Below are 21,895 nucleotides of genomic sequence, written 5' to 3' on the forward strand. Positions count from 1 at the left end.
GGACTCCTTCAAGGTGAATTCCTCTTTGCAGTCCTTTCCGATGGGTGCCCAGTGCTGAGTAGACATGCTTGCTGAGTATCCCATGGCAGGGACCATTCAAAGCCAAGGCACAGAGGTGGTGAGATACAGCGGGTGATCAGGGAATGGCAGCTGTCTGGTTTGGCTGAACATGTAGTGTCTATAGGAACATGGCCTCCTAAGTCCAATGTGATGATGGTTAATACTGAGCGTCAACTTGATTGGATTGAAAGATGCAAAATATTGATCCTGGGTGTATCTGTGAGGGTGTTGCCAAAGGAGATTAACATTTGAGTCAGTGGGCTGGGAAAGGCAGACCCACCCTTAATCTGGGTGGGCACAATCTAATCAGCTGCCAGCGTGGCTAGAATATAAGCAGGCAGAAAAATGTGAAAAGGAGAGACTGGCCTAGGCTCTCAGCCTACCTCTTTCTCCTGTGCTGGATGCTTCCTGCCCTCGAACATCGGACTCCAAGTTCAGTTTTGGAACTCGGACTGGCTCTCCTTTCTCCTCAGCCTGCAGACGGCCTATTGTGGGACCTTGTGATCATGTGAATTAACACTTAATAAACTCTCCTTTATATACACCAAACAAGCTGGGCTTGAATCCTAGATCCACCACTTTCACCACCTGTATGACGACCTGGGTAAGCGAAGAAACAAAACCTCAATTTCTATGCATGTAGAATGAGGATAATAGTAGTACTTTAGGGTTGGAAGAGAACTGATTTAAAGTGAGCAAAGCACTTAGCACAGAGCCTATGACATCTAACCCCCAAGTAACTCCTAGTTCTTAGAATAACAGAGAACTACAGGCTGTCATGCAGATCACACAGGATCTGAGACTTGACTTGGTGGTCAGTGGGCAGACATTGAGAGCTCCTGGGCAGAGGGGGTGGGAGGGCATATCCAGAACTGTGGTTTATGACACTCACTTTGGTTGTTGAGTGTAGAGTGAACAACACTCTTGGAGCAGGAAGGGAGTGGAGTGGGGTCAGAGGGGCCAGTTGGAGATGAGATGCAAAAAGTGCCCAAGATGGCCTGGTGATGGGGGTTGGTGGGGGTGGACATAGGCGGGTACACGTCTTGGAGAGCACCATGAATCTGTGTCATGGGTTTTTCATCTCTGGGTCATGCATAAATTAGTTTCCTCTCCATCCCTTCTGTTCTGAAAGCCAGGGATTCTTCAGGCAGCTCTGCCTCCTGCTGGGCTGTGGCTGAGGTTCTCAGGCAGGGGAGCTCTGGCTTCACCAGTGCTGAGGTTCTCCAGGCTAGCTGTGCACATCACAGTCATGTCAGCAGCTCTAAAAGGCTGGCTCCACTCTCCCATACTCCCACCTACCCCAGGCACCGAATCAGTTCATCTAGGTGGGTTCTGGGCTGAGATGGTGCTGAAGCTCTCTAGGTGACTCCACTGTGCAGCCAGGATGGAGCCGCAGTGAGACCAGGGACAAGGCCTCACCTGAGAGTTAGCACCAAGATAGAGCACCCTGCCTTGTGTTACACCTCCAGCTCTCTCCAGGTGGGACAAGCAACTGCCACAATCTCTCGATTCTCAGGATGACTCTCTATTAGAGAATCAAGAGATTGTGATAGTTGCCCATTCAGACTGGAGAGACCTGTCACCAGCCACTGTGGCGGTCTTCCAGATCTATCCAACAGCTGCTGCCCCTCCTTCCTGCTGAACAGAGATCCAGGTTGCTTCAGGTTGTGGCAGCAAAGGGCTCAAAGTGGGCTCCTCCCCCCAAAACCCGAGGGATGAACCTTGATGGATTGAAATCAGTCACAGTAATGGTAGCCCCATCCATCTCTGCTAGGGCCTGGTATGTGGCCATGTGACACAGCCTGGCCAACGAAATGTAAGGACAAGGTGACCAAGGGGCTTCTGGGAAATGTTTTCCTTCTCAGTGTAGAGATATACATAGAGAGGGTCCTTCCCCTTTCCAGCTCAGTGTGGCCACCACCATCTTGTGACCATCTGGGGAGACTTGACTGATCTTCCTTGGTCCCTGAGCTGCAGGGCCAATCCTGAAGTAGCCCAGTTCCAGTGATTGTTAAACAAAACAGTAAATGTCCTTGGCGTGTAAGCTACTTTTGGTGGAATATTCTGTTATTTGCAGGCAAAAGCTTTCAAAAGATACAGGCATGCTCACTTAGTAATGTCTTATAGGTGAGTTGGACAAAGAATATTGGGTTTCTGATTGTCTTAGTTGGTCTGTTTTAACATCCAAGAGGTGTTCAAGATGAAGTAATTCATAGTTACAATCCTACTGACACTGACATACTCCCTGAAAACTAGAACCTCCTCCCTTCCAGTGAAATGCAGGGTCCTTAGAGACTCTGTAATCTACTGGTAATTAAATGGACCCTCATTAATTAGCATTCCTGTCAACAGCTTGGCAGCTTGGTGGAGCACGTGGCCTGGGGTGGCAGGGGTGATACGGGATAACGTACTTAAAGGTAAAGTAATACTTAGGTGTACAGGTCACAGCTGAGGCCCCAAAAAGACAGGATTTACATAAACATTTTAGCTGATAAGTTTTAGGACAATTCCACAGTCTCATGTCTATCCAGTTCCATGAAGTTAGTTAATTTTCATTGAATTGTAAATTTCCAGCAAGTTGCATTTTAATGTATTTGTGCCTTTAAATTTGTATGCAAAGATTGCATAGGCTGTCAATTTGATGAACTCCTCACACTATATTGTGTGATATATATAATTAAAGCACCAAGTTTCTATATTGACAAAAGCAGAAAGTGTCTTGAAGTGAATATTAGAATTCTAAATTGGCAATTTTCATTCCATGCCAGAAGTATTTTTTCCCCCTGTGAGTCACAGCTCAGTTGTGTCATAAAAATCACTGGGTTGGCGGGGGGAGTGGGGGGAATTGTGAACATTAAAGAAGTATTTATTTAACCTGTATCTTTTCAAGAGTATATCTAATAGGTAAATTAGGATGAGCTACAGATATTAAATAAGAGGTGTATGTGATAGAAACTGTGATATAAACTGTAAAATCTACTAGTAGAGTCTGTGGATAAAAAGCGTCTATGAGTTCATCATTCTGTTACAATTTTTGCATCTGAGACTGCATAAGATTGTATCATTACCCAATCTCCTGCCTATATAATTCTTGCTTTAATTCAAAATCCAGAAATTCAGAAGACATTTTCAAGTGAATGCAAAGATTCTTCAGTTCCTCTTGATCCCTATAGCCCCATGCAGCAAATACTCTGGGATAAGTGAGAGGAGGAAATAAAGAGCATAGCTTGACACCTTCAGTAGCCTAGAAAGTACCTTTCCATGCTGCGGGCAAAATGCATGTATAATAATAGCATTATGGCATACTGAACTTGGGCATCAAGAACCCCAGATCTCAAGGTCCTTTTACTAGCTATGTGCCTGTGGGCTGATCACTTCACCTCCCTGAACCTCAGTTTTCTTCTGTCTCAAATTGAGATACCTACCTTCCAGGCTTATTGTAAACTCCAAATTAGACAAAAGAAGTGTTCCAAATAAAAGCAATTTGGAAACTATAAAGTGCTTTATAAATGTCAGATATTTATAATACTTTGTCTTCCTCTTTAATCTCTCTAAAGTATATGAAACATGTCAACAGTTTTGTTTCTAAAGCAATGCCACTTACAAAACCGATGTGAAATAGCCATCAGGAAACCGTGGAGAAACAGCCAGGTCAGTATAATACACCACTGCTGTGACAGCCTAAGTATTTTCTCATATAGTGTCCTTCAGTGAGGTAAGCTGGGGAGCTTCATTGCTTCAAATAACTGCTTCCTCTAATTCTGCCCATGTCATTCTTTTCAATTGTGCTAATTTGCCCGGCAGATATTTCCTGGCCAGCTGAGTTGGGCAGCATCAGGTTCCAGTAGCTTGCTTATGGTCTATTTTAGACCAAGATCCTAGAGTGCAAGACCACAGCTAGTAATTGGCTGTACCAGAGGTTTTTAGGCTGATGTTTCCACTGAGACGGTAATTATGTAATCATCAGTTCCAAGTGAGGTGAGGCAGAGTCTCCATAGGGCAGGTTACAAAGAAACCTAAGACCCCCTCAGCCCCTCACCCAGGCTGAGGCTAAAAATAAGGGGTCAGAGAGTGGAAAGGGAAGATGTGTGGGGAAACTTCTTTGGAGAAAGGAGTGTGGGGTGCTATGCCCTTCATCTCAAGCCAGCGGGAGGGGCTTCCCCAGGGGCCTGGGACTGCCAGAGACTGCAGTTAGGTGGCCTGGAGAACTGGAGCGTGACTCACTCTTGGGTAAGCTAAAGCTCCTTCCTATGGTAGCCTGGAAGGGGCTGCAGCCAGACAGGCCTGAGCTCTCAGAGTCACTAGGGTAACAGATGTGTGGGGTTTCCCTTGGGCACTGAAATCTGGAATAAACCCTGAGTTTTTAGGATTTTCAGGAGACCCTAGGAGGGAGGTCCCCATCAATGGGAGATTCCAAAGGACCAGGAAAGACCTACATGAGCTACTTTAACCATAGGCCAGCACAGCAAGCTTGAAGCTGCTCAACTCCAGGAAGAAATGCTCCATCTCCTTCCTTCTCCTCCTCCTCACTGCCAGTTTGATCCAAGCTGGGCCTTAAACAACCTCTAGTGAATAGGGGGGCAGGTGGGGGTGGGGGACAAGCCTAAGCCTAGTGCACCCCTTCAGGGAAGGCCAGCTAGAGACCTTAAGCCCGGGGCTGGAATGGGGGAGGAAGACTTTTTGAAGTTTGATGCATTTGTTTATATCTTGCACCCAACATTATAGTTTTGAAATGAAGCTGTGGTTGAGATTTAGTTACAAGACTGTCAGTTATCTAAGAATGAGCAGAAAAATCCAGGGCTTTACCCCCAACTTTCTTTCCATCCAGGGACAGGACAAGATAACCAGCACTGAATAAATTTTAAAATGATAGCAAGAGACCAAAATAAAGTGGCATTGTATCACATCTCACAAGTCGTGAATTCAAAACACATAGTTTTATGTAAAACGGGCAATGGTCCATTTGCACAGTGGAGTCCACTGACCAGTAAATGCGAATTGTTGATATAAGTCATGTTGAGTCACTGGAAAATACTTTAATCCTGAAGAACACAAGATATTTTTTTTCGGGTCCTAAAATTATCCAATCAACGAATAGGTATTTATTTTCTGTTGTGTTTGAAATCCTCTTATTTCGAAGAATATTTACATTCCTTTAGTTCAGTTTAGTATCATTTCCCACCTGGCACGATGCCTTACACATAGTATGTACTCAAAAATATTTTCAATTTAATTATTCTTTACAAGATGCTTAGCACCAAGGGAAGTGGCATTTTCCCAATGTTGATGACAAATAGCACTTCAGCTGGAAAATCCCCATATTTATAAAACGTGGTGCAAACCTGAATGGAGAGTGCTTATGATCTCACTTGTATTTAACACTGTAAAGTGTTGCTAAATGCTCTAATAGGAGAGAAGGGAATTTAAACTAGAAACACATAAATGGAGTGCTTTTTGCCGTTCAACTGTGATGATGCACGAACAAAAAAGGATTGGCCATGGGGGACCTAGACTGGAATCTCCTTCTCCTGCTCACTACACCTCTGGCCCCCAGTTCCTCTCATGTGGATGGGGACACCAGGCTGCCTACCTCAGACTCAGAAGGTACGATTACGTGCATACACTCAGCGAACTCTGAAGTGCTCTACAAATGCAAGGGCTTAATAACAGCCAACAGTTTAATATTCGTTGATTGCCACGTGCATAGCGCTTTACATCTATTTTCTCATGCAATCTTCATAACAGCCCAAGACCTACCTAGGTACTATTATTAATATTTCCTGCCACTTGACATCGGAGGAAATAGAGGCTCAGCAAGTGGCTCCAGGTTATACAGAGCCGTAACCTGAGCCAGTAAATCCTTCTTACCCGCAAGCATTAAGCTTCCGTCCTGCCTGTTGTTATTTAACAGAGGTGCTGGGATCCGGTAGGGGAGCAACAAACGTGGTTCGGCAAATTGCTAATCTAAAAGCTGACACCTGCCCAAGACGCCTGCTCTGCTCTCACCTCTCGGCCTCCAGCCCTCTCCAGGCTCCTCCCACCCGCTCCCGCCGTCGCCACGCCTCGGAGCTTCTACGCATGCGTTGGCGGGACCCGCGCAGGCCCAGTGGCCGAGCTGCGCCCTGGGGCTACCCAGCCTGCTCCAGCGCTTTTTCCCTGGCCGCGGCCCGGGGAGAGTCGGAGGATGAGCTGAACCTCGCAGCCGCTGCTATCTCCAGCGCTCATCACAGGTGCTTTGGGTCAGGTCGGAAGCCTCCTTCCCTGCGCCCTCGCCAAGCTCATTCCCTGGCCCGCTCCGCCCGCCCTGCAGCGGCCTGGCCCTGCAGTCTGGCTGCCGGGGCGGCGGCTGGAGGTAGTTTGTGTACGGTTACCATGGAGACGCTGGCGGCGAGGCGAAGTGGGAGGGTGGCCGGGCGGGGTGAGGATGCTGCTGCGCTCTGCCCTGGACGGGACCGTGAAGGAGCGGGCACTGCCGTGGGTAGGGGAGCCGCTGTCCGCGCGGGAGGTGAGGTGGCCCCTGCGGCTCCCCGGGGACCCCTCCTGCCGTCGTCCGCCTGTGTGTCCTCGGATGGGGTAGAGAGGCGATGAGTGCCCTGTGCATGCTGTCAGGGGTCTGGAGCGGTTGTCTTTATTTATGTACTGTCACACTTAGCCAAGTGCGTGGTGCTTAATAAGAAGCCCGGTAATATTTGTTGAACGAGAGTGGTAGACTAAGGGGCTTTGTCTAGGCAGGCGGTGACCGGGCCAGAGTCATACAGTTTATATCTGGGCACTTCCAGGCAACAGGGCCTCAATAAATAAAAATGTATGTGTAACAATATTTAACATCATGGAGTGTATACATAATGCCTTTTGTGATCCATTCCCACAAGTAACACAACAGATCTTACGTCCCATCCTGATTTGTAATAATTATACTTTGGTTGGAAAGCAAACACTATTTATTATATTTATCCTGGTTTCTTAATCTGTGGGATTCTGGTTAGTTGTTGATGTTGATTTGGCATAGCTGATATTCAATAAAATGCTTAACAAAAATTATCTGTTTTCATAAAGGCAACTACCACCACCCGCCGTTTAAAAGGAGAAATACCTAATGTAAATGACGAGTTGATGGGTGCAGCAAACCAACATGGCACATGTATACCTATGTATCAAATCTGTACGTTGTGCACATGTACCCTACAACTTAAAGTATAATAATGAAAAAAAACTTATGTATAGAAACACTGAACAAACGCCATTCTCTCTTTTGCAATTTCTTTTTTTAAATGCAGTTTTTCATTCGTGGAAATGATTTTGCTGTATCTTTTTATCATGTAGCACTTGGGGAATAATTGTTAACATCTTTAAGGGCCATATTTAAAAATGTTAACATTTTTTAAGCACCATGCTAACGCACTTTACATGTATTATATCATTTAATTCTTCAAACAATCCTATGAGGCAATTATTACTACTATCCACCTTTTATAGATGAGGAAACTGATGCTTAGAGATATTAGAGGCATTGCCTCAGATCACATGGCTGTGAATTGTCAACATTTAAACCCTTACTCCAGCATCTAAGCACTTAACCACTGCCTCTTTGGATGCTCATATTAATCCAAAAATGATTCAGAGTTATGGAAGCATCCTGAGTATTTGATTTGCAGGGAAGACTGTGAAGCTGGCCTGCTTTTCCCATTGCAGACATCCTGGTAGTGCAGTGTTGCATTTAGCAAGAAGGCTCTGTTTCCAGTGGCTATTAGCAGCAACGATAAAGACAGGTCTTTATAATTAGTTATAAACTTCTATAAATTATGACTCTGAACTTTCCCGCAGACCAATAAGAAATATCTTGTTGAAAAACAAGTTCTTCACTTTCAAATTTCCTACCGCTGGTGGTGTTCACCCTCTAGAGGTCCTGTGGATACCATGCACTCAGGATAGTGTGATGCAAGACAGAACTCAATCTCTGTCTTCTTTCCTCTTGAAGTCTGCTTCTCCTCCTGTTTCTTTTAAAAGGTCCCTTGCCCTCTGGCTCTCCTAGGTTTGCATACCCAGTGTTGTTTCTGGCCTCTTCCTGGAATCATGGATGCCAAATCCGGTTAATTCTGTTCTCAGTGCACCTCACTTGTTTTCATCTCTCCTCTAACCTCTGCTTCACCTTGACTCCTGTATCTCAGGCTTTCCATACTTCACTCATTCATCACAACATTGAGTCCTACTCTGTGCCAGGCAACTTGAAATAAAGGCAAGACAGGGAAAGGAGGCTAAATCTGAACTCATCTGACCACATAACATCAAGAATCAGATTTGAAATAAGGTCCAGACTTCATAATTCACTGTAACAAATATCTCCAGTTAGAGAAACTATGCAGCTTTCATCTGAAAATGTCTTAGCTCAAGTCTATATTTAAAAATGGAGTCTAGTGATTATGTAAGTGTTGACCTTCAGCTGTGGCCCACGTGGAGGGTTGGGGCGGAGAGTCTCGGGCCAACACCATATGCACAGGCAATTCTAACACAGTGGGAGGGGGGAGTGGCAGAGACCAGCTGGGGGCCTTGTGGAGTCTGGAGGAGGGGCACTTAACTCAGGCTAGCAGGGTGGGAGAGGCATGTCCAGGAAAGCTTCCTTGAGGAAATGACCTTTGAGAGTTAGCTGGGTGATTACGTAAAAACTGTCTGATTTCACTACTTCTGATCTTTGCCCTCATTTCCTTCCTACCCATCTCTGCCAGATCACATCATCCCTCAAAATGTTGTATTTGATCTGTTCATCAACTTTTAATTTCTCGCCATTTAATTTGTTGGTTCAGCCCCAGTCACCATTTTCAGAGTTCCCTCTTGTCCACACACACCCTGTATGTTTTGATGCTTTGCATTGGCTCACTTGCTGACTTTGTTGGAACTTCCTTCTCTACTCCAGCTCCAGTGCTAGCCACTGCCACTTGCTCAGATTCAGCCCTTTTTTCACAACCTACCTCAAGCACCACCTCTTCCAGGAAGTCTACCTGATGTCTTCCCCCAATCAGAAATCTGTTCTTCCTTTGTGATCACATAAATAGTCTCTATTTTTTTATTGCTGCCATCAGTTTCTACCTTGTATTTAAATCATTTGAGTATAAGCAGGGTAAATACTCAGCTGGTACATACCAAGAAGGCTGCTCCTGTTGGGAAAATATTGGGGTCTCTATGTGAGTGGGTTAATAGTTGCAGCCCCAATGCCTCTAAGTGCCCCACCTCCTACCACCCATCTAGTGGGTAAGAGTTTGAATATTATCTGTGGGCATATATCATAGCTTTTTTTTTTTTTTTGCTTAAGACCCTGTCCAGACTATGGATTACATGGTGGCTCACACCTGTAATCCCAGCACTTTGAGAAGCCAGGGAGGATAGCTTGAAGCCAGGAGTTTGAGACCAGCCTGGACAACATAGTGAGAACTCATCTCCAGTTATTATTATTATTTTTAAAAAGATTCTATCCACCTTGCAAAATTGTTGTGGGGTTAATTGAGATAATGCAGTCAAGAGTACTTAGCACAGTGCTTGGTGTTAAAGTAAATGTTTATCTCACATTAATGGTTCTTCTTGGTTGAGAGTGAAGACTGTCTTTTATTCATCTTTGTGTTTCCTCTTCTGTGTTTCCCAGAGATCTAAGCAGAAGGCTTTGCACATAGGAAACAGTTAATCAATACTACTAGCTGAATGGATTTGCTCTACTTGGCAGGAAAATTTTGTAAAGTTAGAATTTCTGTAGGACTATTGTGTTATGGTTCAGGTATACTTTAAGTAGATAAGCTTTCAGGTCTTGAGTGATTAATGTTTCAAATTGGCAAAAACCATCTTTAATAATTTGTAGTTTAACAAATATCAATTTAAAAATCCTCCCCCCAAAGCCCCACTTCTAATTCTTCTAAGTCAGTTCACATGTATTATTAAATATTTCCATGATTGATTTAGTGAATATTAATATATGATCATAATATTGTGCAGATTTTACATTATTGTACAAGTTTCTCACAATATAATTGTTAAAGTGAGATTTGGTGAAAAAAAGAAGAAGGATAGAGAAAGTTGTGTTAGAATTTTTGGTAAAAATTTATAGACAAAAATATTTTTAGCCCTGTATCTACATTGTTTCTGTCAGTATAGTATTTGGTCAGTCTAAATTCCTGTATGCCCCCAGGTAATTCACAGAATTTTTAGAATTTGACCTGAGCAAATGTTCCTGCTTCATCACTCTCTGAAAGAGTATAGTTTTTAATACAAACTCAAAGATAGCCTGAGAGAACCTTAGGTCAGGAGTGAGAGTCCATTATTACTCCCCACAGAACTTTCTCTAATCTTTATTAGATTTGCCAGATTACTTTTGGACATTGTTAGACTTATTAGTGCCATGTGAGGCCAAAGGGGTGGCAAACCTGATTTAGGCTCTGGAAGAAGCCTGCTTATTGTACAGAAACCTCTTCTCACTTAGTGGCATAATTTCTTACTGCAATAGGTCTTTTAGAAACAGACCAACAAACCTGTCATGGCCGCTTAAGTTAGATGTTATGGGACTGAATTTGTATTGTGCCTCCCAAAATAATATACATATATGTAGATATAAAAAATTGTGTACATCTTTTAAATAATTATCATTGAATATTTTAAAGTAAAAGCCAATCATTTCAAAAGTATTAGAAATAAAATGTACTAGGCCTCTCATCGTTTTTGATAGTTATATTAATGGACATAATTGTAGAGACTGTGCTTAAATTCAAAATCCTGTATCAAAAATTCCTAAAATAGTATTGCTTATCAAGCAATTTTTTTACTGTTTTAACTCAACACCTGGCATTTCCATATGAAAAGTATGGCATGTTGTTTATAGTTTTCATCAGAAACTCTTGTGGTGGGGCCTGCATAGAACTAAACAAATGTTCTTGTTGTCTGTTGTTATGTAACAACGTTTAGAATCATAATATAGTAAATCTTTATTTGTCTAAGGAATCACCTGTTGATTCTACTTACAGAAATGGAAGCTTTTTAGTTTCCTGGGGCATATGTCACAAAGCAGTTTTCTGTTTTGCAGAAGTTATTCTAAAATTGGGCAGCTGAAATAGGTGAAAAATTCACATAGATCTCTGTCTCTCTAGAGATATGACATTTTATAGGGTTTGAGTTTTTTTTTTTAAGAAATAAACACCTAATGCCATGTACTCATTAGAATTACATTTTTAAAATCTGTCCTATTTTAAAGTTTAGATTTGTCTCCATGGAACACACCAACATTTGAGAAGGATCTGCATTCTCATGGCCCTTGTAATGACTTAAACTCTTTCAGAAAGGGGTTTTGGGAAAGGATCAGTTGGTACTGATATTTGGTATTTATTTACTTAGGTCATTACCTCAAATTATAGGTGAGTTGAATCAGTTCATTCAGTTATATTATGGACAAATGTGGGGCTGAACCATTCTCTGAGGTTTGTTGCAAAATCAAGTGTCCTTCAGAAATATAACATTTCTGTCTAAACTGTCACCTTATAGTATCACTAGTGTGGAGGGCAGTGGGGAAGAAAAGGAAACTGTAAACATTTTAACAGAACCCTCAGTGTTTTTTGTAGGCTGAAGACCATGAGGTGATTCGCTCTTCCTATTCTGTCTTCTTTCATGATTAGTCTTTCTCTCTGGGTTTAGCTTTCATCCTGGTTTTCTTCCCTGCACATCTTTTTCCTCAGTTGTGTATTTTTGAGGAAATTTCCCTCTCTACATTTTTGAGAGCTGTTCTCAGATCCTAACCTTCTAACTGCTTGGTGGATTTTTAATTAAAAATTCATTCAGATTTTTAAAAGCTTAATATAGAGGAATGATTTAGTATATGGATAGGCTTAAGCATTCATGTTTATAAAGTCCTGGACAAAAATAGTTGATGGTTTTTGTACCATGTATTTGCAGGGTGTGGTGTCTATCTGAAGAATATTTTACTTTCAAAGGAAAGATGCTGTCTCCAAATGATAAAATGTTAGGAAAACTGGATCCATTTTATCGACCTTCAGTGTCCAAGCAGAAGACCAGTGCAGAAATCATAAGTGAAGCACGAAATGCATTAAGAACAGTTAGAACCCAAAGACCACTTACACCACAGGAAGCCCAAAGAAAGCTATTTGGACCTGCATCCTCAAGAACATCAGAAAACAGACCTCCTTCCTCCTTCAGGTATATGGCATTTCACATTCATGTTCATTCAGGTATTTAAGCACCAGGTTATACCTGGTACCATAAGTACCTAATTCTACTTATGGATAGCTTTTAAAAATAGACTTATTTTTTAGAACAGTGTTAAGTTCACAGCAAAATTGAGTGGAAGGTACAGAGATTTCCCATGTGCCCCCTACCACAACACATCAGCAGCATCTCATTATCACCATCCCCCACCAGAGTGGTACATTGGTTACCATCGACGAACATACTTTGACACACCATTATCACTCAAAGGCTGTAGTTCACATTGGCGTTCACTCTGGGTGTTGTACATTTTATGTGTTTGGACAAATTTCTGATGACATGTAACCACTATTATAGTATTATACAGAGTAGTTTCACTGCCCTACAAATTCTTCACTCTGCTTACTTTTCACTTCCTTCCCTCATCCCCTAGCAACCACTGATCTTTTTACTGTCTCCACGATTTTGCCTTTGCCAGAATGTCATATAGTTGGAATATACAGTATGTCACCTTTTCAGATTGGCTTCTTTGACTTCGTAATATGCGTTTAAGTTTCCTCCATGATTTCTCATGGCTTGAATAGCTCATTTCTTTTTAATGCTGAATAATATTCCATTGTCTGGATGTACCACAATTTATCCATTCACCTACTGAAGGACATCTCCTTTGCTTCCGTGTTTTGGCAATTACAAATAAAGCTGCCATAAACATCCATGTGTAAGTTTCTGTGTGGACATAAGTTTTCCTTCTTTCTTTCTTTTTTTTTTTTTTTTGAGACAGAGTCTTGCTCTGTTGCCCAGGCTGGAGTGCAGTGGCGCGATCTCAGCTCACTGCAAGCTCTGCCTCCCGGGTTCATGCCATTCTCCTACCTCAGCCTCCTAAGTAGCTGGGACTACAGGCACCCACCACCACGCCCAGCTAATTTTTTTTTTGTATTTTTAGTAGAGACGGGGTTTCACCATGTTTGCCAGGATGATCTTGATCTCCTGACCTCATGATCCCCCCGCCTCCGCTTCCCAAAGTGCTGGGATTACAGGCGTGAGCCACCTCGCCCGGCCAAGTTTTCAATTCCTTTGGGTAAATACCAAGGAGCATGATTGCTGGATCATATGGGAAGATTGTGTTTAGCTTTGTAAGAAACTGCCAAGCTGTCTTCCAAAGGGGCTGTATCATTTTGCATTCTCACCAGCAATGAATGAGAGATCCCATTCCTCCACATCCTTGCCAGCATTGACATTGTCAGTGTTCTAGATTTTGGCCATTCTAATAAGTGTGTAGTGGTATCTCATTGTTTTAAGTTACTTTCCCTGGACATATGATGTGGAGCATTTTTTGATATACTTATTTTACGTATGTATGTCTTCTTTGGTCAGGTGTCTATTAAGGTCTGTGGCCCATTTTTTAAATGGGTTGTTTGTGTTGTTGAATTTTAAGAATTATTTGTGTATTTTGGATAACAATTCATTATCTTACGTGTCTTTTGCAAATGTTTTCTCCTGCTCTGCGGCTTTTCTTCTTCTTCTCTTGATGGTGTCTTTTGCAGAGCAGAAAATTTTAATTTTAATGAAGTCAAGCTTATCAATTCTTTCTTTCATGGATCTTGCTTTTGGTGTTGTATATTAAAAGTCATCGCAATACCCAAGGTTTTCTAGACTTTTTCCTATGTTATATTTTAGGGATTTTATAGTTTTGCGTTTTACATTTAGGTCTGTGATCCATTTTGAGTTAATTTTTGTAAAGGGTGTTAGGTTTTTTTTTTTTTTTTTTTTTTTTTGCATGTAGATGGTAGATGTCCAGTTGTCCCAGCCCGGTTTTGTTTTTTCTAGGAATATGAGCCAAAGATTTACTTGTTAATTTCTTGCATTTGAAGTACTCTTTGATAACATCCTTGGCTTGAGATTTCTTCCATAGTCCTACCACACAACTGCAACCAACCATTTTATGGGGTTTCCCTCCCTGTCAATTTTACAGAGACCTACCCATTACCCTAGTTTCCTGTCATCAGCCTTAATTAGGTTGATTTGGTGTTCAGCTCAAAGGGCCTCCATCAATTTGACATACACAGGCTCATCACAGTTAGATGAAAGCCACAAAGATGGGCTTGGCTCTTGTCTGAAGCTTTAACAGCTTCTCAAATTCCTTGTGCTAGGCTGTCCTGGATGAGAGTGGTCTTCAGCACCTCTTTTAAAGCAGTATTAACATCCACTGCACCTCCAGCAGCAGTGTCTTCCTCAGCCATGGCAATGGGTTATGAGTGAAGGTGGATCTTAAATACACTGAGCCTCCACCTCCGTGAAAGAGCCCAGCACCATTTTTTGAAAAAGCTATGTTTTCTCCATTGTATTGCCTTTGCTCCTTTGTCAAAGATCAGTTGACTGTATTTATGTCAGTCTAGTTCTGGGCCCTCTATTCTGTTCCATTGATCTATTTGTCTATTCTTTCACCAGTACTATACTGTCTTTATTATTGTAGCTTTATAATCTGTCTTAAAGTCAGGAAGTGTCAGCCCTTTTAATTTGTTCTTCTTGTTCAACATTGTGTTGGCTAGTCTGGGTCTTTTGTCTCTCCATAGAAACTTTAGAATCAGTTTGTCAATATCTACAAAACGACTTGCCAGGATTTTGACTGAGATTGCATTGAATCTATAGATCAAGTTGGGAAGAACTGACATATTGACAATATTGAGTCTTCCTAGCCATGAAAATGGAAGATCTCTTCATTTATTTAGTTTTTTGATTTCTTTCACCGAGTTTTGTAGCTTTCCTCATCTAGATTTTATCCATATCTTGTTAGATTTATAACTAAGTATTTAGTTTTTGGAGTGCTAATATAAATGATAATGTGTTTTCATTTCAGTTTCCAACCTTGTATCTTTTAACCCTACTATAATCACTTATTAGTTCTAGGAGCTTTTTGTCAGTTCTTTAGGATTTTCTACATAGATAATCCTGTTATCTGCAAAGAGTTATTTCTTCCTTCCCAATCTGTATGCTTTTAATTTCTTTTTCTTGTCTTATTGCATTAGCTGGGATGTTCTGTATGATACTGAAAAGCAGTAGTAAGAGGGGACATCCTTGCCTTCTTCCTCATCTTAGTGGGAAAACTCTTTCTTACCATAAAATATGATGTTAGCTGTAGGTTTCTTGTAGATATTCTTAGATGTTTTCTTCTATTCCTAGTTTGCTAAGAATTTTTATTATGAATGAGTGTTGGATTTTGCCAAATGCTTTTTCTGTATCTGCTGATATGTATCCTCTTTAGCTTGTGTTTTCTGTATCTTCTTTAGCTTGTGGTGTGATAGATTACATTGATTGATTTTCAAGGTAGTTGTCTTTTTAAGTTTGACTTTTGTTCAAGATTCCTAAAAGTAATTACAAACATTGGTTCAGGAAGTTACTTTGGAATGAAATGGTTACTAGCAGTTGTCCCATACCAGCTTTATAAAGTGATATGAACAAAGCTTTTTAAAAAATTCCTCTGTACACTTCTTTTCATTATTCAGTATTTTTTAAACTTCCTAAAAGTAATCAAAAGACTTGTTAATAAACTGTTTTAAGTACAATAACGTTAAAAAATGTTTTTCCTCAAGGTTTATGCATTGCATCCTTTTACTTGTTTTTTAGCTAGAGTTAACTAATATATACTATAAATAAAGAAATAATTCTTCACAAACTAACACTTTGCACCATCTTTTATGCTAGCCTCCATGCATCCAGTTTTGAGTCATCTGATTCCAGGCCTATCTCTGGCACACGTCTTAGTCCACTAGAGCTGGTGAGTACTTTGTATAACCACCAGTAATTTATATTATGTTGTGAAATGATATTGGCCAAAAACACTTGGAATCAGTACTTATATATGCTATGATAATTATCATGTACACATAAATAGACTAATAATTTAATATAAAAGCAGATTCTTTTATATTATTCAAATGTAATGGGTAATATCTAATGAAATACTTCTATAATTTACCTATAGTTTGATAGTAAAGAATAATTTTTAAAATATATAGTAACTTGGTAAGCAATATTTCACAATAATTTTGCTTTCTTAGTTATACATATGTATTATTTTCTTAACAATTACATATACAAAAATTATATGTATAATTTATATTAAAGCTATATATCTTATACATATATAAACATCATATATATTTATATGTAGTCTCTCTATACACATTTCCATATAAATATATGTATTCAAAGATTTATTACAAAAAAACTAACAAAAATCCAGTGGTCTCCTGTCCCCTTATTCTTCATTGTTCCCTCCTCAGTGGCTTTCACTTTAAGCTCTTTCGACACATCCTTTTAGGATTTACATCCAGACTTCCCAATGCCACACTGTCTTGCTGCTTTCTGACTTATGAGCTTGAGGATTATCTAATGACTTCTAAGGAAGATGAAGATTTAGTTTCTGTCTGTCTTTTTGCCTCTTATCACAATGCGTTCACCTTTTCTATCCCCACTATTACTCCCATATAGATATAACTTTGGTTAGATCTGTTTTCTCTGACTGTGATTACATAAACCCTGTTCATAGCTGAGACTTGAATTAATGATAAATTCTCCTTTCCTGCACCACTTTTTGTTTTCCCTGGCATTAATAATTGCCTTACTTTTAAAGTTTTGTGTTATTAGTATTTCAACCCCAAACTCATCCCCAGTGGCCTTAATCACCTTTTATGTTCAGGCACATGAGGCATTCTATGGATTTACCTCCTTGGAGAACTCTTCACACGTCCTGCCCAACCACTTTCCCTCAGCACCTGGTGCACAGCTCTCCTGGGGTGCCCCTCACCATCCTCCTGGGGAAATGGCTTCTCCTTCTTGTGCTGGCTTTTTCCTGGTTCCTATGTCTCGAGTCCTCTTTCTTGATTTACTGTGGATTTGGTAGACCGTTCCCTCCCATAGTTTCTTGAGAAAGGGTACATGGAAAGTAAATTATTTGAAACCTTGATTCCTGTTTTTTCTTCTCTGGAAGTTTGTGGGATGTTTCTCTTTGTTTCTAGTGTTCTGAAATTTAATAACAATGGTCCTTTGTGTGAGTCTATTTTTATCAATCATACTGCATACTTGAAGGGCCCTTTCAATGTGGAAGTTCATGCCTTTCAGTAAACATGGATATTAATTGAATATTTAATATCATCATAGTGTCTTACCCACTTTTTTGTTCTGTTTGCTCTTTCTAGAATTTATTATTCAGATGTAGGACTTCCTGGCCGGGCGTGGTGGCTCATGCCTGTAATCCCAGTGCTTTGGCGGACCCAGGCAGGCAGATCACCTGGGGTCAGGAGTTCGAGACCATCCTGACCAACATGGTGAAACCCTGTCTCTACTAAAAATACAAAATTAGCTGGGCATGGTGGTGCATGCCTGTAATCCCAGCCACTAGTGAAGCTGAGACAAGAGAATTGCTTGAACTCGGGAGGTGGAGGTTGCAGTGAGCTGAGATTGCGCCATGGCACTCCAGCCTGGGCGACAAGAGCAAAACTCTGTCTCAAAAAAAAAAAAAAAATGTCTTCTTTTGAGAAGTGTCTGTTCATGTTCTTTGCCCACTTTTTGATGGGGCTGTTTGTTTTTTTCTTGTAAATTTGTTTGAGTTCATTGTAGATTCTGGATATTAGCCCTTTGTCAGATGAGTAGGTTGCAAAAATTTTCTCCCATTCTGTCGGTTGCCTGTTCACTCTGATGGTAGTTTCTTTTGCTGTGCAGAAGCTCTTTAGTTTAATTAGATCCCATTTGTCAATTTTGGCTTTTGTTGCCATTGCTTTTGGTGTTTTAGACATGAAGTCCTTGCCCACGCCTATGTCCTGAATGGTATTGCCTAGGTTTTCTTGTAGGATTTTAATGGTTTTAGGTCTAACATGTAAGTCTTTAATCCATCTTGAATTAATTTTTGTATAAGGTGTAAGGAGGGGATCCAGTTTCAGCTTTCTACATATGGCTAGCCAGTTTTCCCAGCACCATTTATTAAATAGGGAATCCTTTCCCCATTTCTTGTTTTTGTCAGGTTTGTCAAAGATCAGATAGTTGTAGATATGCGGCATCATTTCTGAGGGCTCTGTTCTGTTCCATTGGTCTATGTCTCGTTGTGGTACCAGTACCATGCTGTTTTGGCCATCAGAAAAATGCAAATCAAAACCACAGTGAGATACCATCTCACACCAGTTAGAATGGCCATCATTAAAAAATCAGGAAACAACAGGTGCTGGAGAGGATGTGGAGAAATAGGAACACTTTTACACTGTTGGTGGGACTGTAAACTAGTTCAACCATTGTGGAAGTCAGTGTGACGATTCCTCAGGGATCTAGAACTAGAAATACCATCTGACCCAGCCATCCCATTACTGGGTATATACCCAAAGGACTATAAATCATGCTGCTATAAAGACACATGCACACGTATGTTTATTGTGGCACTATTCACAATAGCAAAGACTTGGAACCAACCCAAATGTCCAACAACAATAGACTGGATTAAGAAAATGTGGCACATATACACCATGGAATACTATGCAGCCATAAAAAATGATGAGTTCATGTCCTTTGTAGGGACATGGATGAAACTGGAAAACATCATTCTCAGTAAACTATTGCAAGGACAAAAAACCAAACACCGCATGTTCTCACTCATAGGTGGGAATTGAACAATGAGAACTCATGGACACAGGAAGGGGAACATCACACTCCGGGGACTGTTGTGGGGTGGGGGGAGGGGGGAGGGACAGCATTAGAAGATATACCTAATGCTAAATGATGAGTTAATGGGTGCAGGAAATCAACATGGCACATGGATACATATGTAACAAACCTGCACATTGTGCACATGTACCGTAAAACCTAAAGTATAATTAAAAAAAAAATTAAAAAACAAACAAACAAAAAAAAAGATGTAGGACTTTCTGGACTGACACTTCAGTTTTCTTATTTTCTCTCTTTTCTGTTTCACATCTTTTTGTGGAAGAGACTGTATTCTGATCCCTTTATTGAGTTTTTTTTTTTTTCATTTCTGCTGTCATATTTTTAATTTTCAAAAGTTTTTTTCCCTCTACATTATTTCTTTGTATAGTAGTCTGTTCTTATTTCATGGTTGTAGCATGTTATCTGAGTATATTAGTGGCGGTTTTGATTTTTTAACCAAGTTTTCTTCTCCCTTTATAGTCTCTGTTGCATTTTTGTCTCTGCTTTTTATACTAGAGGCTTCCTCTGATGCCTCATGCAGTTTGTTTGGCTGCTCTTAAGAGTAGTGGCGGCCAGGCGCGGTGGCTCACACCTGTAATCCCAGCACTTTGGGAGGTCGATGCGGGCAGGTCACAAGGTCAGGAGACCGAGACCATCCTGGCTAACACGGTGAAACTCTGTCTCTACTAAAAATACAAAAAATTAGCTGGGCGTAGTGGCGGGCGCCTGTAGTCCCAGCTACTCAGGAGGCTGAGGCAGGAGAATGGCAGGAGATAAGCGGAGGTTGCAGTGAGCTGAGTTCGCACCACTGCACTCCAGCCTAGGCGACAGAGCAAGACTCCATCTCAAAAAAAAAAAAAGAGTAGTGGCGTGTGGATTGGGTTGGTCAACCTATAGATGGTATCTACCCACACCTGTAGTTAGGGGGATCTGACTGGGCTGTGTTGTTGATGACACCCCAGTGGCAGTATCTTTAGGACTTTTCTTACAGGCTAGTCATATTCTCTGTAAAGAAGTATCTTCCACACTGTTTCCTGAATGTTAAAGTCTGGTTGCTAGCTTCCAGGTGCAGGAAGAAGGTGAGAATGCCCAGCATTTAGGATATAAATATTCAATTAATATCCATGTTTATAATAAGTACTCTGACACTCAACAATAAGGGTACTTATAGTAATAGTACCCTTACTTATTGACCTCAATTAAAGAAGACCCTCTGTTTTACCTTCTTTAGAGAATAAACCCATCTTCTTCTGGCTTCAGTAGCCTGATGCATGGAGCTGGGAAGGATGGAATTACACAGAATTTCAGCCAATCCTCCTTACTTTAGCCACTCCTTCGCCTTCTACCTCTGCTGCCAGAAGTACTTGGTGATACCAGTTCTCTAGGCTTTATGAGATTAGTATGTTAGTCAAGTGCTTCTCAATTTCTGTTACTCTGTGTATGTGTGTTTGTGTGTGTGTGTGCGCACACACATATGTGCTTGTATGTATGTTTTGGCTGAACTATTTGAAAGTAAGTTGCAGACATTGTAATACTTCATCCACAAAAATTTAAGTGTGCATCTCATATGAACAAGGACAGTTTCCTACATAACCACGATGCCATCATCATAGCTCAGAAAATTAACATTACTCAGTAATATCATTTAATGTATAGTCCATGTCCAGATGACCCCAATTGCCTCAAAATGTATCTTATATTTTTGAAGTATTTATCAGAATGCCTCTGTGAGGAAGATTATACTTGTTCATATATTGCAGATGATAAAAATAAGATCCCAAGATAGCAAGCATGAACCAATATTGCAAGAAATAATTTGCCAGCTATTGTTGACATATGACTTGTTAACGTCTACAACCTTGGGAACCACTTGGGTTTTGAGCCAGCTACAGCCTGAGGACCCAGTTCGGCAGCTCGGTGGCTCTGCCTTATTGTAGAGTGGCTCTTTATTCTATGATTCTGTAGTTTGACTCCTATAAATTGCTTTTAATATTACTGTAGTTTTTTGGGGACTCACTCAGTTTGGGACTCAGTTTGGGTCTACCCTTCCCTTAAAAAGAATCTCATTTTCTAGAGGTAACCTGGTCCTTGTCAAACTGGTACAGTTCTTGGACTGCAGGATTAGCTGTTGGGCTAAGACAAGATAGGCATTTATCTGTTTAGGGTCATTGAACTTAAATTTCCATACCTCTGAATGGTTGGGTGCTGTGTTCAAAGTGAAAGTAGATGGCTAGGCGCAGTGGCTCATGCATGTGATCCCAGCACTTTGGGAGGCTGAAGTGGGTATATCACCTGAGGTCATGAGTTCGAGACCAGCCTGGCCAACATGGTGAAACCCCGTCTCTACTAAAAATATAAAAATTAGCGAGGTGTGGTGGCGCATGCCTGTAATCCCAGCTATTCTGGAGGCTGAGGCAGGAGAATCACTTTAACCCAGCAGGCAGAGGTTGCAGCGAGCCAAGATTGTGCCACTGCACTCCAACCTGGGCAATAGAGTGAGACTCATCTCAAAAAAAAAAACAAAAACAAAAACAAAAAAACAAAACCAAAAAGCAAAGTAAAAGTAGCCTAAGAAATTCCCATTTTAAGAAAAATGACTGCTTAATTTGAGATTGTGGTTGTCGTTATTGTGGATTATGTGAGGGTCTTAAGTACATTTCATTTTAAATAGTAATTAAAATTTGGGGCCCCCAGTCAAAAAATTCTGAAAATGGCCCCATGCTACCTCATCTTCCACCTTTTTTCTTATCACTTCATTTTTTTAAAGAACTCTTTGCCTCTGATAACCACTAAGTTGGCAAAGGGTAGAGATAGGGGAAGGGAGAGGGAGTGGAGAGAAGGAGATAACTGGAGAGAGAGGGAGAGAGAATGGCGGAGGAGTGTCTCACAGTTAAGGGACACATTTGCTGAAAGAGTCTGCGAGGACCTAACCAGTTGAATCTCAGTGCTTTTT

The 21,895-nt window shown here is 41.0% G+C and overlaps 1 protein-coding gene and 1 pseudogene across 6 annotated transcripts in view; one reads left to right on the forward strand and one right to left on the reverse strand.

The window, feature by feature from the left end:
• The first annotated feature begins 6,165 nt into the window (after positions 1-6,165).
• ARMC2 (armadillo repeat containing 2) overlaps positions 6,166-21,895 on the forward strand; it is a 127,761-nt gene continuing 112,031 nt past the window's right edge. Inside the window, exons 1-3 of one of the 6 annotated variants that reach the window (XM_032156125.2) lie at positions 6,166-6,290; positions 11,983-12,243; positions 15,955-16,027. In XM_032156125.2, the coding sequence (XP_032012016.1) occupies positions 12,026-12,243; positions 15,955-16,027 (291 nt within the window). In that variant the 5' untranslated portion in view covers positions 6,166-6,290; positions 11,983-12,025. Of the gene's footprint in view, positions 6,291-6,470; positions 6,566-11,982; positions 12,244-15,954; positions 16,028-21,895 lie in introns of those variants that run through there. The other 5 variants (XM_058435452.1, XM_058435451.1, XM_032156115.2 and 2 more) reach the window with 5 other exon arrangements.
• On the reverse strand, positions 12,479-14,492 carry LOC116474406 (small ribosomal subunit protein eS12-like; annotated as a pseudogene).

The sequence above is a fragment of the Hylobates moloch genome, unplaced genomic scaffold (genome assembly GCF_009828535.3).
Source record: "Hylobates moloch isolate HMO894 unplaced genomic scaffold, HMol_V3 SCAFFOLD_2, whole genome shotgun sequence".
Classification (NCBI taxonomy): Eukaryota; Metazoa; Chordata; class Mammalia; order Primates; family Hylobatidae; genus Hylobates; species Hylobates moloch.